This window comes from Pseudorasbora parva, chromosome 17 (genome assembly GCF_024679245.1).
Source record: "Pseudorasbora parva isolate DD20220531a chromosome 17, ASM2467924v1, whole genome shotgun sequence".
Lineage (NCBI taxonomy): Eukaryota > Metazoa > Chordata > Actinopteri > Cypriniformes > Gobionidae > Pseudorasbora > Pseudorasbora parva.
The window spans coordinates 40,264,670-40,285,011 of record NC_090188.1 but is presented as its reverse complement, the minus strand read 5'-3'; the positions used below and the strand labels follow the sequence as shown (position 1 = coordinate 40,285,011).

Below are 20,342 nucleotides of genomic sequence, written 5' to 3'. Positions count from 1 at the left end.
AGCTACCCTTATGAAAAAGTAGCCACTACTTTCAAAAAGTAGCTAGCTATAGTGAACCTACTTTATTCTTCTTCTTTTTTTACAATGAGATTGTTACAAATAACTGAATAACTGTTAATGAAGAATGTTGTAATATTTGGGGTTCCAAGCAACATAATGCAATGTAATTATGATTTCAAAGAGTATTGGGTGAATTCAATTTCAATTCATTTCAATGGGAAAAACTGTCAGAATTATTGCACAAAATTCTGAAATATATAGCCTTTATCTCAAACTGGCTGTCAAAGTACAAAATGGCTACAAATTTAACATCAGTGCAAGAACAAAATGTATGCAACTTGAATGAGATACTCAGTCGTCAGTTACTCACAGCACATGCAGTGATGAAGCGCGAACAGAACCGCTCTGAGACTCCAGTCATGAGCTGCTCGCGTGCGGATTGCTTGACTATTTATTTTCGTTACGAATTGTTTTGTTAAAAAATGGACATTTAAGTCCACATGTCATGAAACCAAGAAACTCTGCTTCTAATCACAGGTCGAGAGCTGTCATTCCAACCAACTTTGTGATGCAGTTTGCAAACGTTTGTTGGAACAATGTTTGGGGAAACACCGACATTAATGATGGAACTTGCGACCATAGTTAGCTAGCGACGCTTTCGCGCTTCGCTCATTGCTCGTTCTCGTCAGAACGGGAATGGCGCTTTTGGTCGCGCTACACTTATTTATTTGCACATTTATCTTGAACCCCCTCACCGAAAGCATAAATAATCGATTACGAGTGGCTCATCGGGTAGATCTATAGATAAACTTATCTTTCAGGCATTTGACCGACAGGGTTGACACTTCAGCGTGAGAAATCAGGGGTGTGGCGTGTGAGCGTGTGAAACCAATCAAATGCGTGTGTCTCACGGCCAATGCGTGAGAGTTGGCAGCTCTGTATATATATATATATATATATAAAAAACATGTAACTGCATTGCAAATTTAGCCAACATCAAGGTATTCTGTAGTTTGAAAGTGTTGTCATCAATACTCTTTGTGTACCTGGCATGGCTAAGGAATAGTCTCCGGTTTCTGTGACCGAATCAAACAGTTGGGACTGTGAAGCTTTCCTGAGCTGATGCAGGAAACCCACAAGACCCACTAGGTTGAGTTTACTGACGGCATCCTCAAACAGCCTGCAGGACATTCACAACAATTGCACGTTAAACATGCACAAATAAATACATAAATACATGAATAAATATGCATGTGGAAGAATAATGATGGACTAATGGGTACATATATATACACTAATGTGAAATGAAGAGTTCTGGATGCTGATAACGCAATACATTAATGCACTATAAATATATCCAATGGATTTTCCCCTGTATGAAATACTGTCCATCCTACAGTATACTTTTTTATCTTTCTTTTAAAGGCTTTGTGCAAATTATTCGGTTGCAGACTTCAGAATGTATTTCTACAACATATAAAAAGAAAGCTACCAGCTCTGCAAATCACAAAGTGTTGAACTTGCTGTACCTATGTAGGTTTGTAAAAGATTTGGATAATGCCATTAATATGGTCTTCATTAGCTGGGTCATCTGACCAATTTGAACAGAGTAGTTCAATCACAGCAGCTTGGGCCATCTGACCAATCAGTGCAAAGTATACCAATAACAACAGGCTGGACCATCTGACCAATCAGAGAAAAGTAGGTTAAACACAACAGACTTGAGTGATCAATGAGAAAATGTTATTGTTTTTGAACTTGGATGCATTATAAACCTATTATAGGACACCGTAAAAATGAAATCATGAACCTATAATATAGCAAAACTTGCCCTAACACAGAGCACTCTATGAAAAAGACACAAATAATTCCTGCCAAATTATAAACTTACTGGTCCCCCTAGTGGTAATTTCCAACATAACTCCAGCTTATCAAATGCTTATACAGTTATCACGAAAACCACAAGCAGAGGCACATATTGCACTCTGTCTGAGTTATTAGTATGAAATAGTCATTGCATATTACTTTTGGCTGGACACAAATTCTGATAACACACAATATGAATCAACATTATCCCATGTTGTTGATAAAATAAACTTAAAGGGTTAATTTGTCCAAAAATGTAAATTATTTCATTAATTCCTCTCCCTCCTGTGGTTGGACACCCGTCAGACCTCTGTTCATCTTCAGACACAGATGAAGATATTAGTGTTGAAATCTGATGGCTCAGAAAGGCCTTCATTGACACCAATGTCATTTCCTCTCTCAAAACCCATAAAGGCACTAAAGACGTCGCTAGACACGAGAAGAGATTTTGTGCTTAAACCCTCCCCAAAATAACGACTTATATAGTGATTGGCAATTTCAAAACAAAGATTCGAACCATTAATTAAAACCAAAGTTTTGAAACGTTATGAATCAGTTTATTGATTCATGATTCGGATCGCCAGAGTCACGTGATTTCAGCAGTTTGACACGCGATCCGAATCATGAATCGATTCACTGATTCATAACGTTTCGCCAATCACTATATAAGTCGTTATTTCGGGGGGGTTTTGAGCACAAAAACTATTCTCGTCTCTTCATAAAATGATTGTAGAGCTGCTGTAGTGAGATGGGCTTTGTAGCGACGTCTTTAGTGCCTTTATGGGTCTTGAGAGAGGAAATGACATTGGTGTCAATGAAGGCCTTTCTGAGCCATCAGATTTCAACACTAATATCTTCATCTGTGTCTGATGAACGGAGGTCTGAAGGGTGTCGTACAACATGAGGGAGAGGAATTAATGAGAGAATTTTTGGGTGAACTAACCCATTAAAAACAAACTGGGAATGTGAAGGTGTAACTTCCCAGTGGTAAACACGACATCAGAGGGCTTTCATGTGCAATTTTTACCTCGAAAACTCGTATTTACGATAATTCCGATAGCACGTGAAGGCAGCAATAATGATCTTTGGGTGGTAACTTACCTGTCCGCTTGTGTGGAGAGCGTGCAGACGGCTTTGGCCGCACTGGTGCCCGTGAGCAGACTGCCTCCCCGCAGGTCCAGTCCTTTACCGCGACTGCTTTCCCTCAACAGCTCCTGGATGGAGAGCGGCTGGATAACCGGATGGCTAAGGCCCAGCTCCAGCTCCGGACTGGCCTCTCCGCTCAGCTCCAGGTCCACTGCCACGGCCTGCTGCGCCTGTGTGATGGCGATCGGAGGCTGGGAGCCGCCGTCACTGAAGTGTGTGTGCTCCAGCGAGCTGACATACTCAATCACCCTGAGGAATAAGTCAAGTCAACTCTTTTTATATATTGCGCTTTTACAATGCTGATTGTTTCAAAGCATTACTACATTTTGAAGAGAAGATGTGTATATCTTTAAGTAATTTCAAAATTTGATATGAATGAGAAATCATGATTTATTATTCCAAATTCGGTGACAGGCCTAAAAAACAATTGTATAACTTCACTAAAGATCCTGGTTCCCAAAGAATTGATTTTGTGAGTGTTTTACCTGAACACGTGAGGCCAGCAGTCATGGTTATGGCTGCCCATTTCCAAGCCCACATTGAGTATAGCGTCCATGCAGAGCACATGGGCCGTGTGAAGCCTCACGCCCTGACAGCGGCCCATCTGTTCTAGTTTCTGTTCAACGCGCTGCTTAACTACAACACATACACATTCAAATTAGTTAATATTTTAATTAATAACTCACTAATAATTAAGGATCACCAATGCACCATCCAAATACTTTACTAATTTGTTTAAGTAAATGTTAACACTTTACAATAAGGTTTGTTACCATTAGTTAACTACATTAAATAAGAACTAACAATGAACAATACTTCTACAGCATGTATTATTCTTAGGTAATAATCTGGGAATTTACCAATACATTTTAAGTGCTGTATCTGTTAAAGGGGTCATGAACTGAGAAATCAAATGTTTTGCTGGTTTTGACATGCAAGAGGTTGTCATACTATAAGAATATCCTGCGCATTTCAGAATTGGAAACGTCCTTATTATTGTTATTGTAACCAAGCCCAGAGAACGACTGAGAATGAGCCTATAATAGATGGTGAAGGACTACTTATTCAGAACAGCGACGCCTACTTCATCACTGCAACTTTAGCCCCGCCCACTGGCGTGTTAGTGAGATGATGAGAGAGAAGAGATACAGGATCACTGGACTAAACACAGCATTACCCTCCAAAGAATCCTAATGCTAGGAATGTGCTTATTTATTTTCAACAGTGTGAATGTTCATTTACTCAATGTGAAATGATTCTCAATTATTCAATGTGAAATGATTCATGTACAGTCAGATGCTCTTTGTCTACTTCACATCGTTTCTCTTAGTAGGAGGAAAATATTTAAACTGTGATTACATTATATATAGATAGCGATCAAAGAACGCTCCTTCTGGACTTGTGCTGAAACTCCTATTATAATCAATGAATCTCTTATTTCCATTGTGTTTGCACTGTTAGTCATGATGAAAGTATTCGTTAGTGAGCAGAAATCGAGTTACAATGACGAGATCACCGCATTAATGCACTCCACATCCCGTCTGTGATCGGCTACAATGCTCATCACTGCAATCTTTTATGCCACAATCTCATAATACCATAGATCTATATATAATGCTGTAATCATTACTTTTCATGATTAGTTAACCTTGAGAGCTGTAATCGTAAAACTGTGCTAAAAGTTTATGAGAGGGTTCCACAATACTAGCTATTTAATATGCAAAGATGTCAGCCAATCACAACAGTGGGTGTCTCACAGCAGACACGCCCCTTCAAACAAAGTGTTCAAATCAGGCTAAAATCAGGATTATCAAAAATTAAAATCCTTAATTTTTTGATGTAAAAATCATACTAACATTATAAGTGCAACCCAGGAAACATTATAAAACAATGCAGTTCATGACCACTTTAAAATATGTTAATGCACTATGAACTATAACGAGCATGAACATTTTAATAAACTAACATTAACATATATTAATAAATGCTGTACAAATATATTGTTCATTGATAGCTCATATTGGCTAATGCCTTGACTAATGTTAACAAACGAGACCTTATTGTAAAAAAATATGTTGGGGTTGAGTCTCAAAATAATATTAAATGTTAACATTTTAAGGAAAGTAAAGTCTCACTATAATATTAATTATTAATTTTTAATAAACTTGCAAGAAACTAATTAAAATTTGTTTTGATCAAAATGATTGTGTTTTTCTTGCACCATCTATCCCTCTATGCTGCAACAGCAGCTCTATGCAGGCATGAATACTGCCAATGAATTTCTGCCGCTAGTTTATGGCAATAATTTATGCAAAAATCTTGTGCATGAGCTGCAGCGTATCAGTCAAAGCACAAACACAGTAATGGACTAAATACAAAGTGTGTTATCAGTGCACTCCTTCACATGATGTTAAATGTGTGCGAGTACCTTGAGCAATGGCATCTCCGGTCTCCCCCAATTCCTTCTCCTCTTTCTCCTCCTGAACACATGATGCTGCTGCCATCTGGGCAAGTGCTGAGGCACAGTTGGCTGCCACACCTAAATGACAGAGAATTGAGGCCCATAATTTCCATAAGTGTCCTATAATGGAATAACTGAACTGAAATGAAAATGAAGGATGTGTGATGTTACCCAGAGCACAGCTGAGGGCTGCAGCCTTGCGTAGACCATCCAGGCTGAGGCAGATGGTGTCTCTCTCCCTCTGAGTTTGCTCTTTAACTCCCTCTGCTCCCAGAATAAAGGCGAGACCCCTAGAGCTTCCCGCCATGCGCCCCGTGAGCGGCATGGACAGTGTGTCGATCAGGTTTTTCCAGCAGCCGGTCAGGATAAAGCGGGCAAATACCACACCTGTCAGAAACGAGGCCATGATGAGAGGATGACTGATTCTCTCAAACTTTAAGACGTTTCCATCTGTCCTCATCATATGAGAGAGAACATGCTAGATAGCAATTAGTCAGGCTACAAGTGCAGGCTACCTTGCCATCCATCACTGAAGATTATGCATACTAATTTCGCTCGACATTTACGTAGACTTAATGCACAATAACTGAACAGATTTGCTAGTTTTCCCTCTTTATGGATATCAAAGATTGAACTGGTTTGAATCCTTACAAGTAGATCTTTAAGGCCCTCTTAAGCCCTATTCGGACTGGATAAGTTTAACATGGGGAGGTGGAGGTAAAGTAATTTTACCTCAGGACGCCTGTAATATTAATGGCCAATTCGCACGGGAAAAGACATCTCAGTAAAACTAGCAGAAGTGGGAGCAGTAACTCGCTTTACGCACCACGGTAACCTCCTTTCATGTCATGTGCGTATGACGTTACTGTTATCACGTGAGCAAACACCATGCGCTAGTCTGAACTATATTTATACATATACATATACATATACATACATACATACATACATACATATATATATATATATATAATGTTTTATAAAACAGTTAGGTCCAGTCTAACGATTCTGATTGGATTGTGTTGGTAATAGACACTTTCCTGGAGCTAAAATAAGTGTTGTGTCACTAATAAGTGCTCTTGATCTTCTTTTTGCTTTAAATGATACACGGAAAATACTGGAAGTTTGCCACAGAGTTTCTTCACCTACAACACAACTGAATGCTTTAAGAGCCTCTATGCTCGCAAAGCGCTTTTTAAAAAAACTTTTAAACAGGAATTGATACATTTTTACATCGGATCTATTCGAATGGGATTAATATTACCCGAGGTCATTTTTCCGGACATTTTTACAGAATGTAAAAGTCTCTGTAATCTTTACTGACATTAGCCCTATTCGGACGGGATTAGATTAACATGGGGACATGGGGGTAAAGTCATTTTACCTCAGGACGTCTGTAATATTAATGGCCAATTCGCACGGGATAAGACATCTCAGTAAAACTAGCAGAAGTGGGAGGAGTAACTCGCTTTACGCACCTCCTTGACGTCATGTACGTATGACGTTACCGTTATCACGTGAGCAAACACACAACCTGAGCGCCAGTCTGAACTCCGTCTCCAATATATATGTGTGTTTTAATAAACAGTTAGGTCCAGTCTAACAATTCTGATTGGATTGTGTTGGTAATAGACACTTTCCTAGAGCTAAAATGTGTTGTGCCTCTAATAAGTGATTTTGATCTTCTTTTTGCTTTAAATGATAAGCAGAAAATACCGGACATTTTACACAGATTTGTCCCAACACCTACAACGCAACCGAATGCTTCAAGCGCCTCCAAGGTCGCAAAATGCGCTTTTTTAAAACTTTTAAACAGGAAATGACGGAATTTTACCATACATTTTTACAGCGGGTCTATTCGAACGGGATTAGTATTACCCCAGGTCATTTTTCCAGACCTTTTTACAGAGGGTGAAAGTCTCGGTAATCTTTACTGACGTTGTCCGTAATGATTACCGAGATGGCACATTCGGACGGGACTAAAATCACAGAGAACCTCTGGTAATTATGACTTTACCCCCACGTCCCCATGTTAAACTAATCCTGTCCGAATAGGGCGTCGGTGTTTGACCCCCCTCTTCTTTTTGAAATACACAACATCACTAGGCATATAGATTTTCCTACCCCTGTTATGCTAGCAATATGCATCTCTTTCTATTTCAGAGAAGAATACCCCTCAAAACCTAGCAAATTAATTAATGTCTAATCATTTTAAAATAACCAACTAATAATTATTAAGAATACGGAAAAACTTTATATATCTGTATTTTTCTAGATTGGTAATATATGTGAGTATTTTTTTTTGTTTGTAAAAACACATTAAACACAAATGTATAAAAACATTTATAAATGTTCATTCATGGAGAAAACATGGAAAATGTGCCATGCTTTAGTGGAGGATCTCTGTTACCTGGTGGAAAACAAACACTCTTAAAATGAAAATTATGGATATAAATGCACATTTTTAGGGGGGCTGGGTGGAAATTTTGGGGGGCTAAAACCATCCTATAATTGGCCTACTGACATCCCTAATGAGGCTCTGCGTGCTTTGACATGGAAGCCTACTCTGGTTGATTTTTGTTTTCAGTCCGTTGAGCTCAGACGCTGGTGAAAACATAAACTCTGATTCTAATTGAAAGGGATATTGACACTGTTTTTTCACTGATGTATAATACTGTAAAGCTGCTTGCTAAGTATACAGTGCTATATAAATAAATGTGATGTGACTTGACTAGATTGCCAACACTGCAGAACTGGTGCAAACATATTCATTTCACTATGATCCGAAGCTTTCTTAACTGCTGTTTTCTCACCACTGCCATTTTTGTTGTGCATTTATTTTGTATTGAGAGGAAAGCAAACAGCCCATATTTATATATTAATCTAAATGTTGTTTCTAGGAGTGTGGGCAACGTTGAATGTTCGCTAACAGTATATGACTTCTTTTTGCCCCCAAGCGAAGACTAAAAAAGACATTTGTCTTCAGTATATCGGGGCCTTTATTATGCAAAAATTAGAAAAATATGTCTGTAACCTCTTTACGACTGTGTGTGTGTGTGGATATACATTTATGCAGTTTCTCACACTGTACCTGCCACCAAGCTGTCACTGCCATTCTTGTCACAGGTAAAGGGTGACTGTGTTGAGGCCTTTCTGATCAGCTGACCTCCAATAGCACTGCTGCCCAGTCCATCAATATCTGGCAATTCACAATACACAAATATGATACATGTTATGCATTTAATCCTTTACACCATGGATTTGTAGGAATATTGCTCATCTGAGACCTCTACAGTTCATAACACACAAAGGAGTATTACCAGTGAGCATTGTGATAAGAGGTAAGGATTGCTCCTCTGCCGAGCCCCAGTATCCCGCCTCTCCCAGCAGGTTTCTCTCCAAAACCTGGTTATAGAGCTCCTCGATCCAGGCCTGAGACAGAACCACCAGAACCCCACTGCTCTGGATCTGACGTACAAACTCCTTCTGCACGAACAGGCACAGCTCATTTTAATGTTAATTCAGAGATGCCCCAGACATTTTAAATCTATGGTGAATTAAAGCAAGTTTTCAAGTGTACCAAAGACACCAGAGCACATGTGGGTTTCCTGTGGTAGTAGTCACAGCAGCACAGTTTGAGGTTGAGCAGTAAAGCATAATAGGAAACCAGGTACAATCCATCTGCATTCATCAGAGCCTGACAGTTCAGGTTCTCACTGCCCTCGAAACCTGGAGAATGAACCCCCCCTATAAGACAACACAATAAGATCATATTACCTTCAAATTCACTTATACAAACACATTTACAGCAAACGTAAAGTGTTTCTTATGGCTCGTTTTCAGTAAGTGGTAAGGTTCATATACGGTACGCAATTTTTGTTGTAAATAGTACCCCTAATTCCGAACCATACCATACCACTTTTTTTGGCACCCTGCCGCTGCGGTACCTAGCACAGTAGTCCGATCCTAAATGGTGGAGTTAGACTCACTGCCGAATGTTGATTGGTTGACAGAGAATTGTCACTTGAGCATGCGTTTTCGTGTGTTTTTCCTTGCAACCTTGGTTCAAACAAAGTGTCTTTTTTTTGTAACAATCAGCCACATGCCGAGAAGCAAGATCTGCTGTATGTCATTCATTGTTGTTTTCTGTGTCGCTTCCTTCTTCCCATAGGAATGACGTTGATTGCTACACCACGCCCATCATAAGCATACTGTTGCCAGTGGAAATGCAATATGGATCAGGCTTTACAGTCCCAAATCATACTGTACTGTACTGAACCGTACTGCTTGGAGGAAATGAGCCATAATAGTCTGATCTGATGCATGCGGACAACAATAATAGTATTTGGATTAAGTGTTTAGTGCATGTGAACAAGGTGCAAACCTCATTGGGAGTCACCATTCTTGGGAGACAAACAAGCATGTTTGGGCTTCTGTTTACCAGATTTGATGAGCTCTATGTATGTTTGTTTAGGTGAGTAATAGCCTAAATTACACCCTGGAATTACACTGAACAAAATTACAAACACAAAACTTTAGTTTTTGCCCCCATTTCATGAGCTGAACTCAAAGATCTAACACTTGTTATATGTACACAAAAGGCCTATTTCTCTCAAATATTGTTCACAAATCAGTCTAAATCTGTGTTAGTGAGCACTTCTCCTTTGCCGAGATAATCCATCCACCTCACAGGTGTGGCATATCAAGATGTGGCTTAAGCTGGCCACAATAAAAGGCCACTCTAAAATGGCTTATTTTATTTAAATAATACAAGTAAAACACACCTAAACTCTACAGGATATTGGCCCTCCAAAAGCAGGACTGGATACCCCTGGTTTTTAAAAAGTATAATTATAATAATAATAAATATATAATAATAATAATAATAATAATAATAATAATAATAATAATAATAATTCGTTACATTTATATAACGCTTTTCTAGGCACTCAAAGCGCTATAGACATATAGAAGGGGGGCACATAAGGGGGGGGGGGGGGATCTCCTCAAACCAGCACCAATGTGCAGCACCACCTGGATGATGCGACGGCAGCCATATTGAGCCGGCACCGGCTGATTGGTGGAGAGGAGACAGAGTGATTAAACCAATCATTATATGGGGATTATTAGGAGGCCATGATCGGCAGGGGCCAATGGGCAAATTTGGCCAGGATGCCGGGGTTACACCCCTACTCTTTATCGAAGGATATCCTGGGATTTTAATTGACCACAGAGAGTCGGGACCTCGGTTTAACGTCTCATCCGAAAGAGGTGTGAGGGTGAGCGCCCCCTGCTGGCCTCACTAACACCTCTACTAGCAGCTACCTGGTTTTCCCAGTTGGTCTCCCATCCAGGTACTGACCAGGCTCAGCCCTGCTTAGCTTCAGTGGGAAACTTCAGTCTTGGGCTACAGGGTGATATGGCTGCTGGCTATAAACAGTCTATCAGTTCATTATTGGATACAATATTAGGCATGTTACCTGCTTGCAGACCCGAACAGAAGGTGGAAGAGAAGTTCTGCAGCGACACGTCTACATCCGTGGTGCTGTGCAGTCCCAGCAGGCGTGGCAGCAGTGAAGCTAAAGACTGCACAAAGAGCCGGGCGCTCTGTTGATCTGCCTCCTGGTTCTTCAGCAGTTTCAGGGACAGAGCAGCAGTCCGTAGTGTACGGTGCCCAGGACAGTCCCGTGGCGTCTGCTCCTCGTCAGCCAGAGAGCAGTTATCAGACCCCATGTCGGACACGTCGGAGCGCCCCGAGTCCTTTTCTGCAGCCATTGAGTACTGATCACACGAATCGAACTCGGTGCGCGACAGTTCGTGCTCGTCCGCACTGAAGTTACTTTCACTGTAGCGTGAGCCATGCGAGCGTGTCCGAGACTCCACAGAGAGGAAGTTGGTGATATCAGGGTAGGCCAGGCCATGGCTGCGCTGCACAACATCTGGAGGGGCCGTACTGGACGGGGCGTCTGGGGCGCCACTCTCTCGTACACATTCTGGCAGGTTCGGGCGAGTTCCTGCCGCGGCCCCGCAGGTAGAAGGCGATGGTAAGTGCTGTTCCTCCCCACAGTCCTCTGGAGTGGTATGACCCATTTCCCCTTCCAGAGTGGTCTGACCCATGTCCCCCTCCAAAGTGGTTTGTCCTGTGTCCGTTGTGACACTGATGCTGATGTCAGGGCTGCGTTCAGTAATGCTGGTCTCCCAGGCGGCATTCTCAGCCGAAAGCACGCGCCGCTGCCAGCGGAAGTCAGCTTCGTTAAGTTCTACAGACTCACGCATTGACTCCGCACCTTCCTTAAGATCATCCAATCGCCGCAGCAGCATGCGAGACTGGTCTTGCTGCAGGCCACGCCCATGACTGAGCTCATCTAAGGCACCCAATAGGGCACAAGCGCAGGAGACAGAAGAGTAGCAGGCCTCAATTCCACCCTTCATGCATGCCTCTGTTATACCATCCATTACCCTGAGAAAATAGGAAAGATGATTGCACTCATTGGTAAAAATTACTTAAAGGCATCCATGAGTATGATAGTGTGTAGTGTTGCTGTTTGAGCATAAACAACATCTGCAAAGTTACAACGCTCAAAGTTCAAAGCAAAGATATTTTCTTTTAACGTAATCTCTTTTTAAAGGGGGGGTGAAACACTCAGTTTCAGTCAATCTCATGTCAATCTTGAGTACCTATAGAGTAGTATTGCATCCTTCATATCTCCGAAAAGTCTTTAGTTTTATTATATTTATAAAAGAAATATGGGCTGTACCGAGTCTTTCCGGAAAAAACCGAGCGCCTGGAGGCGTATCGTGTGTTGTATATTATAATATTATTCTAGGCGTTTCTAGGTTTTTGAGTGAAAACAGGTCTGCATGAGGTAATCGGCGCTGCTGACATTTGCATTTAAAGGGATACATACAAAAACGATGACAATTTTAACATGATATAAAAAATTATCCTTGGGGTATTTTGAGCAAAAACTTCACATACACACTCTGGGAACATTAGAGACTTATTTTATATCTTGTAAAAGGAACTGTGGCCCACAGACTTAAGACACTCTGTTGGGGTTTAACAAACACGAAGTTACTGAACTAAACCAACACTGAACTAACGTGAGCTGAATAGTAACACTATTGTGGTACAGAATTTGAATTTGTCTCATATATTAATGAAGTTATGAAGTGATTCATTGATTCTGTTATTTTCCTGTTTATTACTGTGAAGTTGCTTTGTTTGAAACAATCTGTATTGTATAAATCACTGTACAAATAAAGTTGACTTGGCTTGGCTTAAAAAAACTAAGCATTGATGGACATCGGTAAATAGTTCGTTCGGTGCAGTGTGAATTTGCCTTGTCTTAATATTGTCATTGAATTAGAAACAAAATATCTTACAGTTTGAGAAGATCAAGATGTGACTTCCTTTTTAAGAAAGACCTCTTTCTTGTCTCAGGCTAAAGAATGACGAATGCGCGAAGCGGTGACGTCCTCAAGCGTGGAGAAACCCTTGCTATCGATCTCAGCTAATAGATATGATCCAGAATCTAATTCGGAGGCTGAAATAGAAACAGCAACAGCAGGACGTCCGTCTCTGTGGTATGGACTGTATTTAGTGGCCTGTCAACATTTGTGTGTGTTTACTCGCAGTTTATGAGGACATGATTCGGTTTATGGACTATTGTATGCGACTTAACCTTAGCAGTAGCAAGCAAAACGGTTTTGCACGTCAGATTAGTGTAACGTTATACATAGAACAACAATGAAGTCCGTTAGCGCATTTGAATGATGAAGCACGCGATCGTGTCGTTTACTGATGTTTACTCGCGTGACGATAAGCAACAGCACAGATATTTGAAGCAGTTTTACTCACCGGCTGCTTCCAAAGCAGGACCGAACCTTTATCGCTGGGACCGCTCCGTCAAAAATACACTTCTTGGAGTGTGGAGATCCACTTTGCGATGCGACTGAAGTGATGTTGTGAAGCTTCCCGTCATTTCTGCGTTCAAATCGGTTCAAATGCAGCGCTGCCTTCCCGTAATGCTGTGCTGAAGCGTTGAAGTCGCTTAATGTCAAAGTGGAGGAATGAAGTGGAGCGCGGCGCGGACTATAACCGACATAAGGACGACTGCATCTGCAGCTGAGCAAGTGTTTATGGGCGTGCATTTCCTCTCTCGCTCTATTCACACGCGCGCGCAAAATGATGTTCGGAAAAACATGCATCAAAGACCATTTTGAGAAGAAGAAGAGTTGTTGTAGTCGAGCACATTTGGGAGTCGCTCAAGCTGTCATCGGTCTTTTCACAATTATTGCAATACATTACGAACACAAATGCAATGGCATGTCATAAAAGCAGGATGAAAACATAAGTTATAACCATAATTAAACTAAACTATATGTTCTCTCTTCCTGCAGCAGATATTATCTGGCTCTGTGCATCTTATAACAGTTCCCACGCCAGCGATGTATTGATTATCAAGACAGAATATGCTAATCAATGATTTAACCCTTAAACACCTGGAACATTTTTGGGGCGCCTAACATGCCTCTACTTTTCTTTGTTTTTCTCACCCATTCTAGCAGTTTGCATCAAGTGCCATATATCATTTTAAACAGGAGAACCTGAAGTGTCCATCTAGCTCATTTGATGTCCCAATTTGACATGTATTTATTCTGAGAATGGCTTAAATTAATATTATGGCAACAGAAATTTGGTATTTTTACTGTAAACTCAAACAGAAATTCATGAAGTTTAGATTTTTTTCCTTTAGAAAGTTGCACTTGTTTTTTTTAGACTTCCAGATGAAATTTTGTCTACATGTAACAATCCCTTAACAAGTTATAGCCATTTTTTATAATATTATTCTAGGCGTTTCTAGGTTTTTGAGTGAAAACAGGTCTGCATGAGGTAATCGGCGCTGCTGACATTTGCATTTAAAGGGATACATACAAAAACGATGACAATTTTAACATGATATAAAAAATTATCCTTGGGGTATTTTGAGCAAAAACTTCACATACACACTCTGGGAACATTAGAGACTTATTTTATATCTTGTAAAAGGAACTGTGGCCCACAGACTTAAGACACTCTGTTGGGGTTTAACAAACACGAAGTTACTGAACTAAACCAACACTGAACTAACGTGAGCTGAATAGTAACACTATTGTGGTACAGAATTTGAATTTGTCTCATATATTAATGAAGTTATGAAGTGATTCATTGATTCTGTTATTTTCCTGTTTATTACTGTGAAGTTGCTTTGTTTGAAACAATCTGTATTGTATAAATCACTGTACAAATAAAGTTGACTTGGCTTGGCTTAAAAAAACTAAGCATTGATGGACATCGGTAAATAGTTCGTTCGGTGCAGTGTGAATTTGCCTTGTCTTAATATTGTCATTGAATTAGAAACAAAATATCTTACAGTTTGAGAAGATCAAGATGTGACTTCCTTTTTAAGAAAGACCTCTTTCTTGTCTCAGGCTCAATGACGCATGGACCAGCCAGGTCAAACAAGCGCTGGGGACTTCCCACAATCTGGAGGGGTGAGAGGAACAACAACATGCTTATAAGGACAGATATGTAAAGATACTTTAAAACGTCTGGAGGTATAAAACGAGACACTTTTGTAATGGCTTTTCACATTTCCGGGGTTCTTAGAAGCGAGAGCCATCATAGTTGGGTTAACTTCCGAAGTGGTGAAGGGAAACTACAACAAAAATTATGAAAAGTTCTTTGATGGAAGCTTGGTATGTCACTTGTGAAGATCTCACCTCCTTCATAATCTTAATGGCCTCCACTCTGTGCTGGGGTGGTGGGTAGAGCAGGATACGGTAGTACAGGGACTGTAGAACAGGCTTCATGGACTCGATACAGCCCACCAGACGGACTAACTCTGCTGCCACATAGCAGATGGTGCGAACCACTGGTCCAATCATGCCAGGAGCACTCAATGAGCAGCCAGAACCCCGGCCTTGATCCAAGACCGCTGACCCTGGTGCCGCATCCGAGTCCTGAGATTGCCCACCATGGGCAGAGGTGATGGTTTTATCACTCGCTGGGTTTCCCATAATCACCACCAGAGTTGGACATAACTGCTTCCTGTGAAGACAGCACACATTAAATGATATATAATTGCACATTGTTCCTCTCAGAATCATCATAATCACTTTGTAAGACCAAAGTAACACAAACTGAGGTTATTCGTTTACAAAAAATAAATGCATTTATTGGATATTGTACAAAAGTGATTCCATTTTTTGAAGACTCAGATTCCATATACCTAAGTTCCCATTTGAAGTATGGCGGAGAATACTTTTCTCCATAACATTTTAGCATTAAATGTTCCTGTCACTCACATGAGATCCACCAATAGCAAACCACAACCATCCAATCAATTCTTCACAGACAAAATCAAGTCCCACCTACATTTTTTTATCATTCCAGAAGTCGTTTCGCTCTGATATACATCAAAATAGAGATGAAGGATTACCACAACTTCTGTTTCATGCCGACTTTAATCATTTAACTACTGTACAAATAAAAGTAATTTATACATAATTACAAGTTACGAACCCTAAGCCAAAACCTAACTCTATAGTAAGTACATGTAGGTCATTTAAATTACGCAGTACTCAAGTATAATGAAACTGTAAGGTGTAAATGTCAATTTGACAAGTTAATTTAATGTAAATTAATTAAATACATACATACATACATACATGCATACATACATACATACATGCATACATATTTAGATATAATTGTAAACTGAGCTATGTTTAACTAAACAAACATTCTAGATTTAAACAAGTCTCACCAGATGAGGTCACTGAAATTGCGACGCAGGTGCATTGTGAGAGGACAGCTGCTCAGCATAGACAGAATACACTCCAGATACAACAGCTGCAGCAGCTGGTTTTCACTGAAGAAGAACAACACACATCCCTCTCGTCACAATGATAAATCACTCGCGCACTTACAAAATCACATACTGTCAACATTTGATGAGGAACAAACTTAATGAACTTTAAAAATAAGTGTGTTCTATATAGTATGAATGTATTTAATATAAATGACATCTGGGTGTACTACATCCATCATGTTGACTATGTTCGCCTACTTTTCCTATTTTATGAATACTCAAATTCAGACATACTACCAGGGATTGGCATTAACTTTTTTGCTCACCAGCCACTGTGGTTTGGACATCACATTTTATATGAATAAAGTTGACTTTGGCATGCTTCAATTATTTGATTTTGAGTGATTTTACTTAAAACCCTTTCCTACTTTCAAATGCAAAGTGACCACCCAAATCAAGAGTCCATTATATATCAGCTCAGCTGGTGTGCAATATGAGCATAGGCTAATATGAGAAATGTAATATGATAGGAGGTATTTTTGTTAGGCTATTTAATAGAATGAATATTAAATATGTATACATTTATTTAACATCTATAGTTGTTTGATTAACATTAATGACAGACAGGTATTTAATTGCTGCTGAATGCATGGATGTAATATTGTGACACATATCCAGTTATTACCCATCTGTTTGTGTACACTTAAGCCAAAACTGACTGTGTTCATGCTAGAGACTCAACACGATGGACATTTTGACATCTGTGTGTGTGTGTATTTGACTATTCAGGCGGAGAACCGAGAAAGCGCTTCTGTTGTGTCATTCAAAGTGATTCCGCCTATCCCACCTTTATTAACTTTAAGTTAATCAATAAAGAATTGTAGTTTTGTGATACAACAGTCTTGGCATTTCATTTGGCTGTAGGCTGAAATTATATTTAACACACCAAAGTGGCCAGTGGGAGTGGCTGCCCTACCCGCCACAGCTGAAATCTACCCGCATTTGGTGGGCTGGCGAGTGTTAATGTCAAGCCTTGCATACAAGTCAGCATTTACTATACTATTTGTTTTACTAGTCTTGGCAGTTTTTGCACCCACCCCTGGTCCCCAGATATGGCTTGCGTTCCTCCTTCAATGCAAGTCAATGGGATTTTTATGCCATTTTATCAGGCAAAAATTATAAAACAGATTAGAAAAGTATTAGCATTCCTCCTATCAACTAGACACGATTTGAAACACCATTCTTGTCTTTTTCCACTTAGAGTTAAAGGGATATTTCACCCAAAAATGAAAATTGAAATGCATTATAGTACGAGTAATTGCTGGAGTTAAAAATCTTCATTTGTGTTCTACTGAAGAAAAAAACGCACCTACATCTTGGATGCCCTGGGGGTCAGCAGATAAACATCACATTTTCATTTCTAGGTGAACTATCCCTTGAAGCTTTAGTTCAGCAGGAACTATGGTAAAAGTGATGCTCATCTACGCAAACACCAGTAATAATAGTAATCTACTATTAATGACTCCAAGTTGATGACATGTAAAGCTTACTCTGAGACAGACTCCAGTTTGTCACAGAAAACAGTGAGCACCTCAACGACATCGTCATACAGTGCATCAGTAGTAGGAGAGACATCTGAAAAAAAAAACACAAACACACAAAACTAAGAGCAAGCAATTAAAGAATATAACTGGTAAAAAAATAAAGCCATCAACCCATCTCATGCTCCCTTCCTTTCAACACTCAAAAACGTTGTTTAGGCTATGCATAAATAAATTAAGTCTATGTATCCAAAACATTACAAATCTGTACATATATGAGCTGTCTGTTCTCTAAACAGCAATTTAAGGCATCAATCCTTCAAGGCCAAACCTTTCCGTAATAGGACAAAATAGCCGAAAAGAGTAGTAACTGCATTTTGTTTTTGTATTTCAGCACACTCCAACAACATACAGTGCCCTCGAATAATATCGGCACCCTTGCTAAATATGATCAAAGATGGCTGTGAAAATAATAAATATGCATTGTTTATCCTTTTGATTTTTTATTTAAAAACAGCACAGATTTCTAACCTTGCATTGAAGTAAAATATTGAAAGTAGGGGAATGTCATTATGAAATAAATGCTTTTCTCTAGCTCACTTTGACCACAATTATTGGCACACAATTATTGCAATGTCCTTTAGCAGCTCTGAGTCTTCATCTATAATGCCTGATGAGTTTGGAGATCAGAGATCATTCCTCCACACAGAATCTCTACAGATCCTTCAGATTTCCAGCTCTTCTATTCAGTTCATCACTCATTCTCTACAGGGTTCAGGTCAGGGGACTGGGATGGTCATGGCAGAAGCTTCATTTTGTGCTCAGTCACACATTTGTGGTTATTTTGATGTTTGTTTTGGATCATTGTCCTGATGGAAGATCCAACCACAGCCCATTATAAGATTTCTAGGAGAGGCAGTCAGGTTTTGATTTGTATCTGTTGATATTTTCTAGCATCCATGATGCCATGTGTCTGAACAAGATATCCAGGACCTTCAGCAAAAAAAAATAGGCCACAACATTAAAGATCCAACGGTATATATTTAACCGTGGATGAGCGAAGAGGATTTTTCTTGAAAGCCTCCCAAACAATATGTGGTGATGTTGGTGTTGTTTTATTTATTTTTGGGGGGCAAAGGGTAAGTGAATTTAAATCGCTAGTTAATACCACTAACAAGGCTCAAAATAGCCTCACACTAACACTGTAGCATAATGGGGGTCCCTACATGCAAACTGAAGCATTGAGAACTTTTTAAGTGTGTAAACCGTTTAATAAGAAGATACTTTATAAAGACAGTGCATTACGCGTTCACGGACAGGCGCCATCTTGGAAAACAGTCTCGACTCATCAAACCACGAGCGCTGTGCTAAGTGATGAACTGTGACTTGGAATCTCATATGGTCCGCTGTTTCCAGAAGAAAACACTGAACGCAACAGAGAAAATAAATAAATACAAATAAAAATGTCCATATTATTACATTTCACAAACTTAATTCCTATCGACCAGCTCACTTAGCACAGCGCTCGTGGATCGATTCGTCGAGACTGTTTTCCAAGATGGCGCCTGTCCGTGAACGCGTAATGTACTGTCTTTATAAAGTATCTTCTTATTAAACGGTTTGTACACTTACAACGTTCTCAATGCTTCGGTTTGCATGTAGGGACCCTCATTATGCTGCCGTGTTAGTGTGAGGCTATTTTGAGGCTTGTTAGTGGTATTAACTAGCGATTTAATTTAACTTATTCCATGCCCCATAGACAAGCGTTATAAGCTAATCTGTTTTTCGAGATAAAACTCTTTACATTCATTAATTATTGCCCTGATGGTGGAAATGAGGATTTTCAATGCTTTAGCTAATTAATCTTTTTTTTACTTCAATGAAAGGTTAGATTTTTGTAAAAAAAATATAAAAAATAATGAAAGAACAAAAGGATAACAATGCAGATTTATTTTCAAAGCTGCCTTATTTGCTCATATCTACCAAGGGTGCCAATATTAGTGGAGGGCACTGTAAGTAAGATACCTCAAAGGTGCAGTAAGCTATTTCGAATCACTGTTGAATGTATTTTTATGCTCATTAGATAAGGGTGTTAATATCCTAGCAACACACTCATGAGGACACACTATGACTTGTAAAAAAGGATCCTCTCCTATTGTACACTAACCTAAAGGATTATTAAGAACACCTGTTCAATTTCTCATTAATGCAATTATCTAATCAACCAATCACATGGCAAATGCTTCAATGCATTTAGGTGTGTGGTCCTGGTCAAGACAATAGGCTTGTTTGAGATGCGCCTTGCCTCGCCTGAAATAAAGGCAAGACTAGGCGGCTGCAGTGAGGGGAGGAGTGAAAAAAGTGCAGGCAAGCCGGACAGTTCTCTCTTCTCGTGGTAGATCAGACACCTACGAGATCAGATGCGGATATCGCGGGACTCACACTCGTGCGCTCTGTTGCTGATAAACTGGA

At 39.8% G+C, this 20,342-nt stretch overlaps 1 protein-coding gene across 2 annotated transcripts in view; it reads right to left on the bottom strand.

Annotated features, from left to right (window-relative positions):
• The window catches only part of arfgef3 (ARFGEF family member 3), a 69,657-nt gene that overhangs the window by 31,800 nt on the left and 17,515 nt on the right, over positions 1-20,342 (bottom strand). For both annotated transcript variants that reach the window (XM_067422559.1, XM_067422560.1), the window contains 13 exons: positions 17,880-17,964; positions 16,285-16,389; positions 15,239-15,566; positions 14,890-15,002; positions 10,954-11,933; positions 9,054-9,220; positions 8,794-8,959; positions 8,565-8,672; positions 5,645-5,860; positions 5,441-5,551; positions 3,498-3,648; positions 2,968-3,261; positions 1,047-1,180 (listed from right to left, as the gene is read on the bottom strand). In XM_067422559.1, coding sequence (XP_067278660.1) covers positions 1,047-1,180; positions 2,968-3,261; positions 3,498-3,648; positions 5,441-5,551; positions 5,645-5,860; positions 8,565-8,672; positions 8,794-8,959; positions 9,054-9,220; positions 10,954-11,933; positions 14,890-15,002; positions 15,239-15,566; positions 16,285-16,389; positions 17,880-17,964 — 2,958 coding nt within the window. The remainder of the gene's footprint in view (positions 1-1,046; positions 1,181-2,967; positions 3,262-3,497; positions 3,649-5,440; positions 5,552-5,644; positions 5,861-8,564; positions 8,673-8,793; positions 8,960-9,053; positions 9,221-10,953; positions 11,934-14,889; positions 15,003-15,238; positions 15,567-16,284; positions 16,390-17,879; positions 17,965-20,342) is intronic.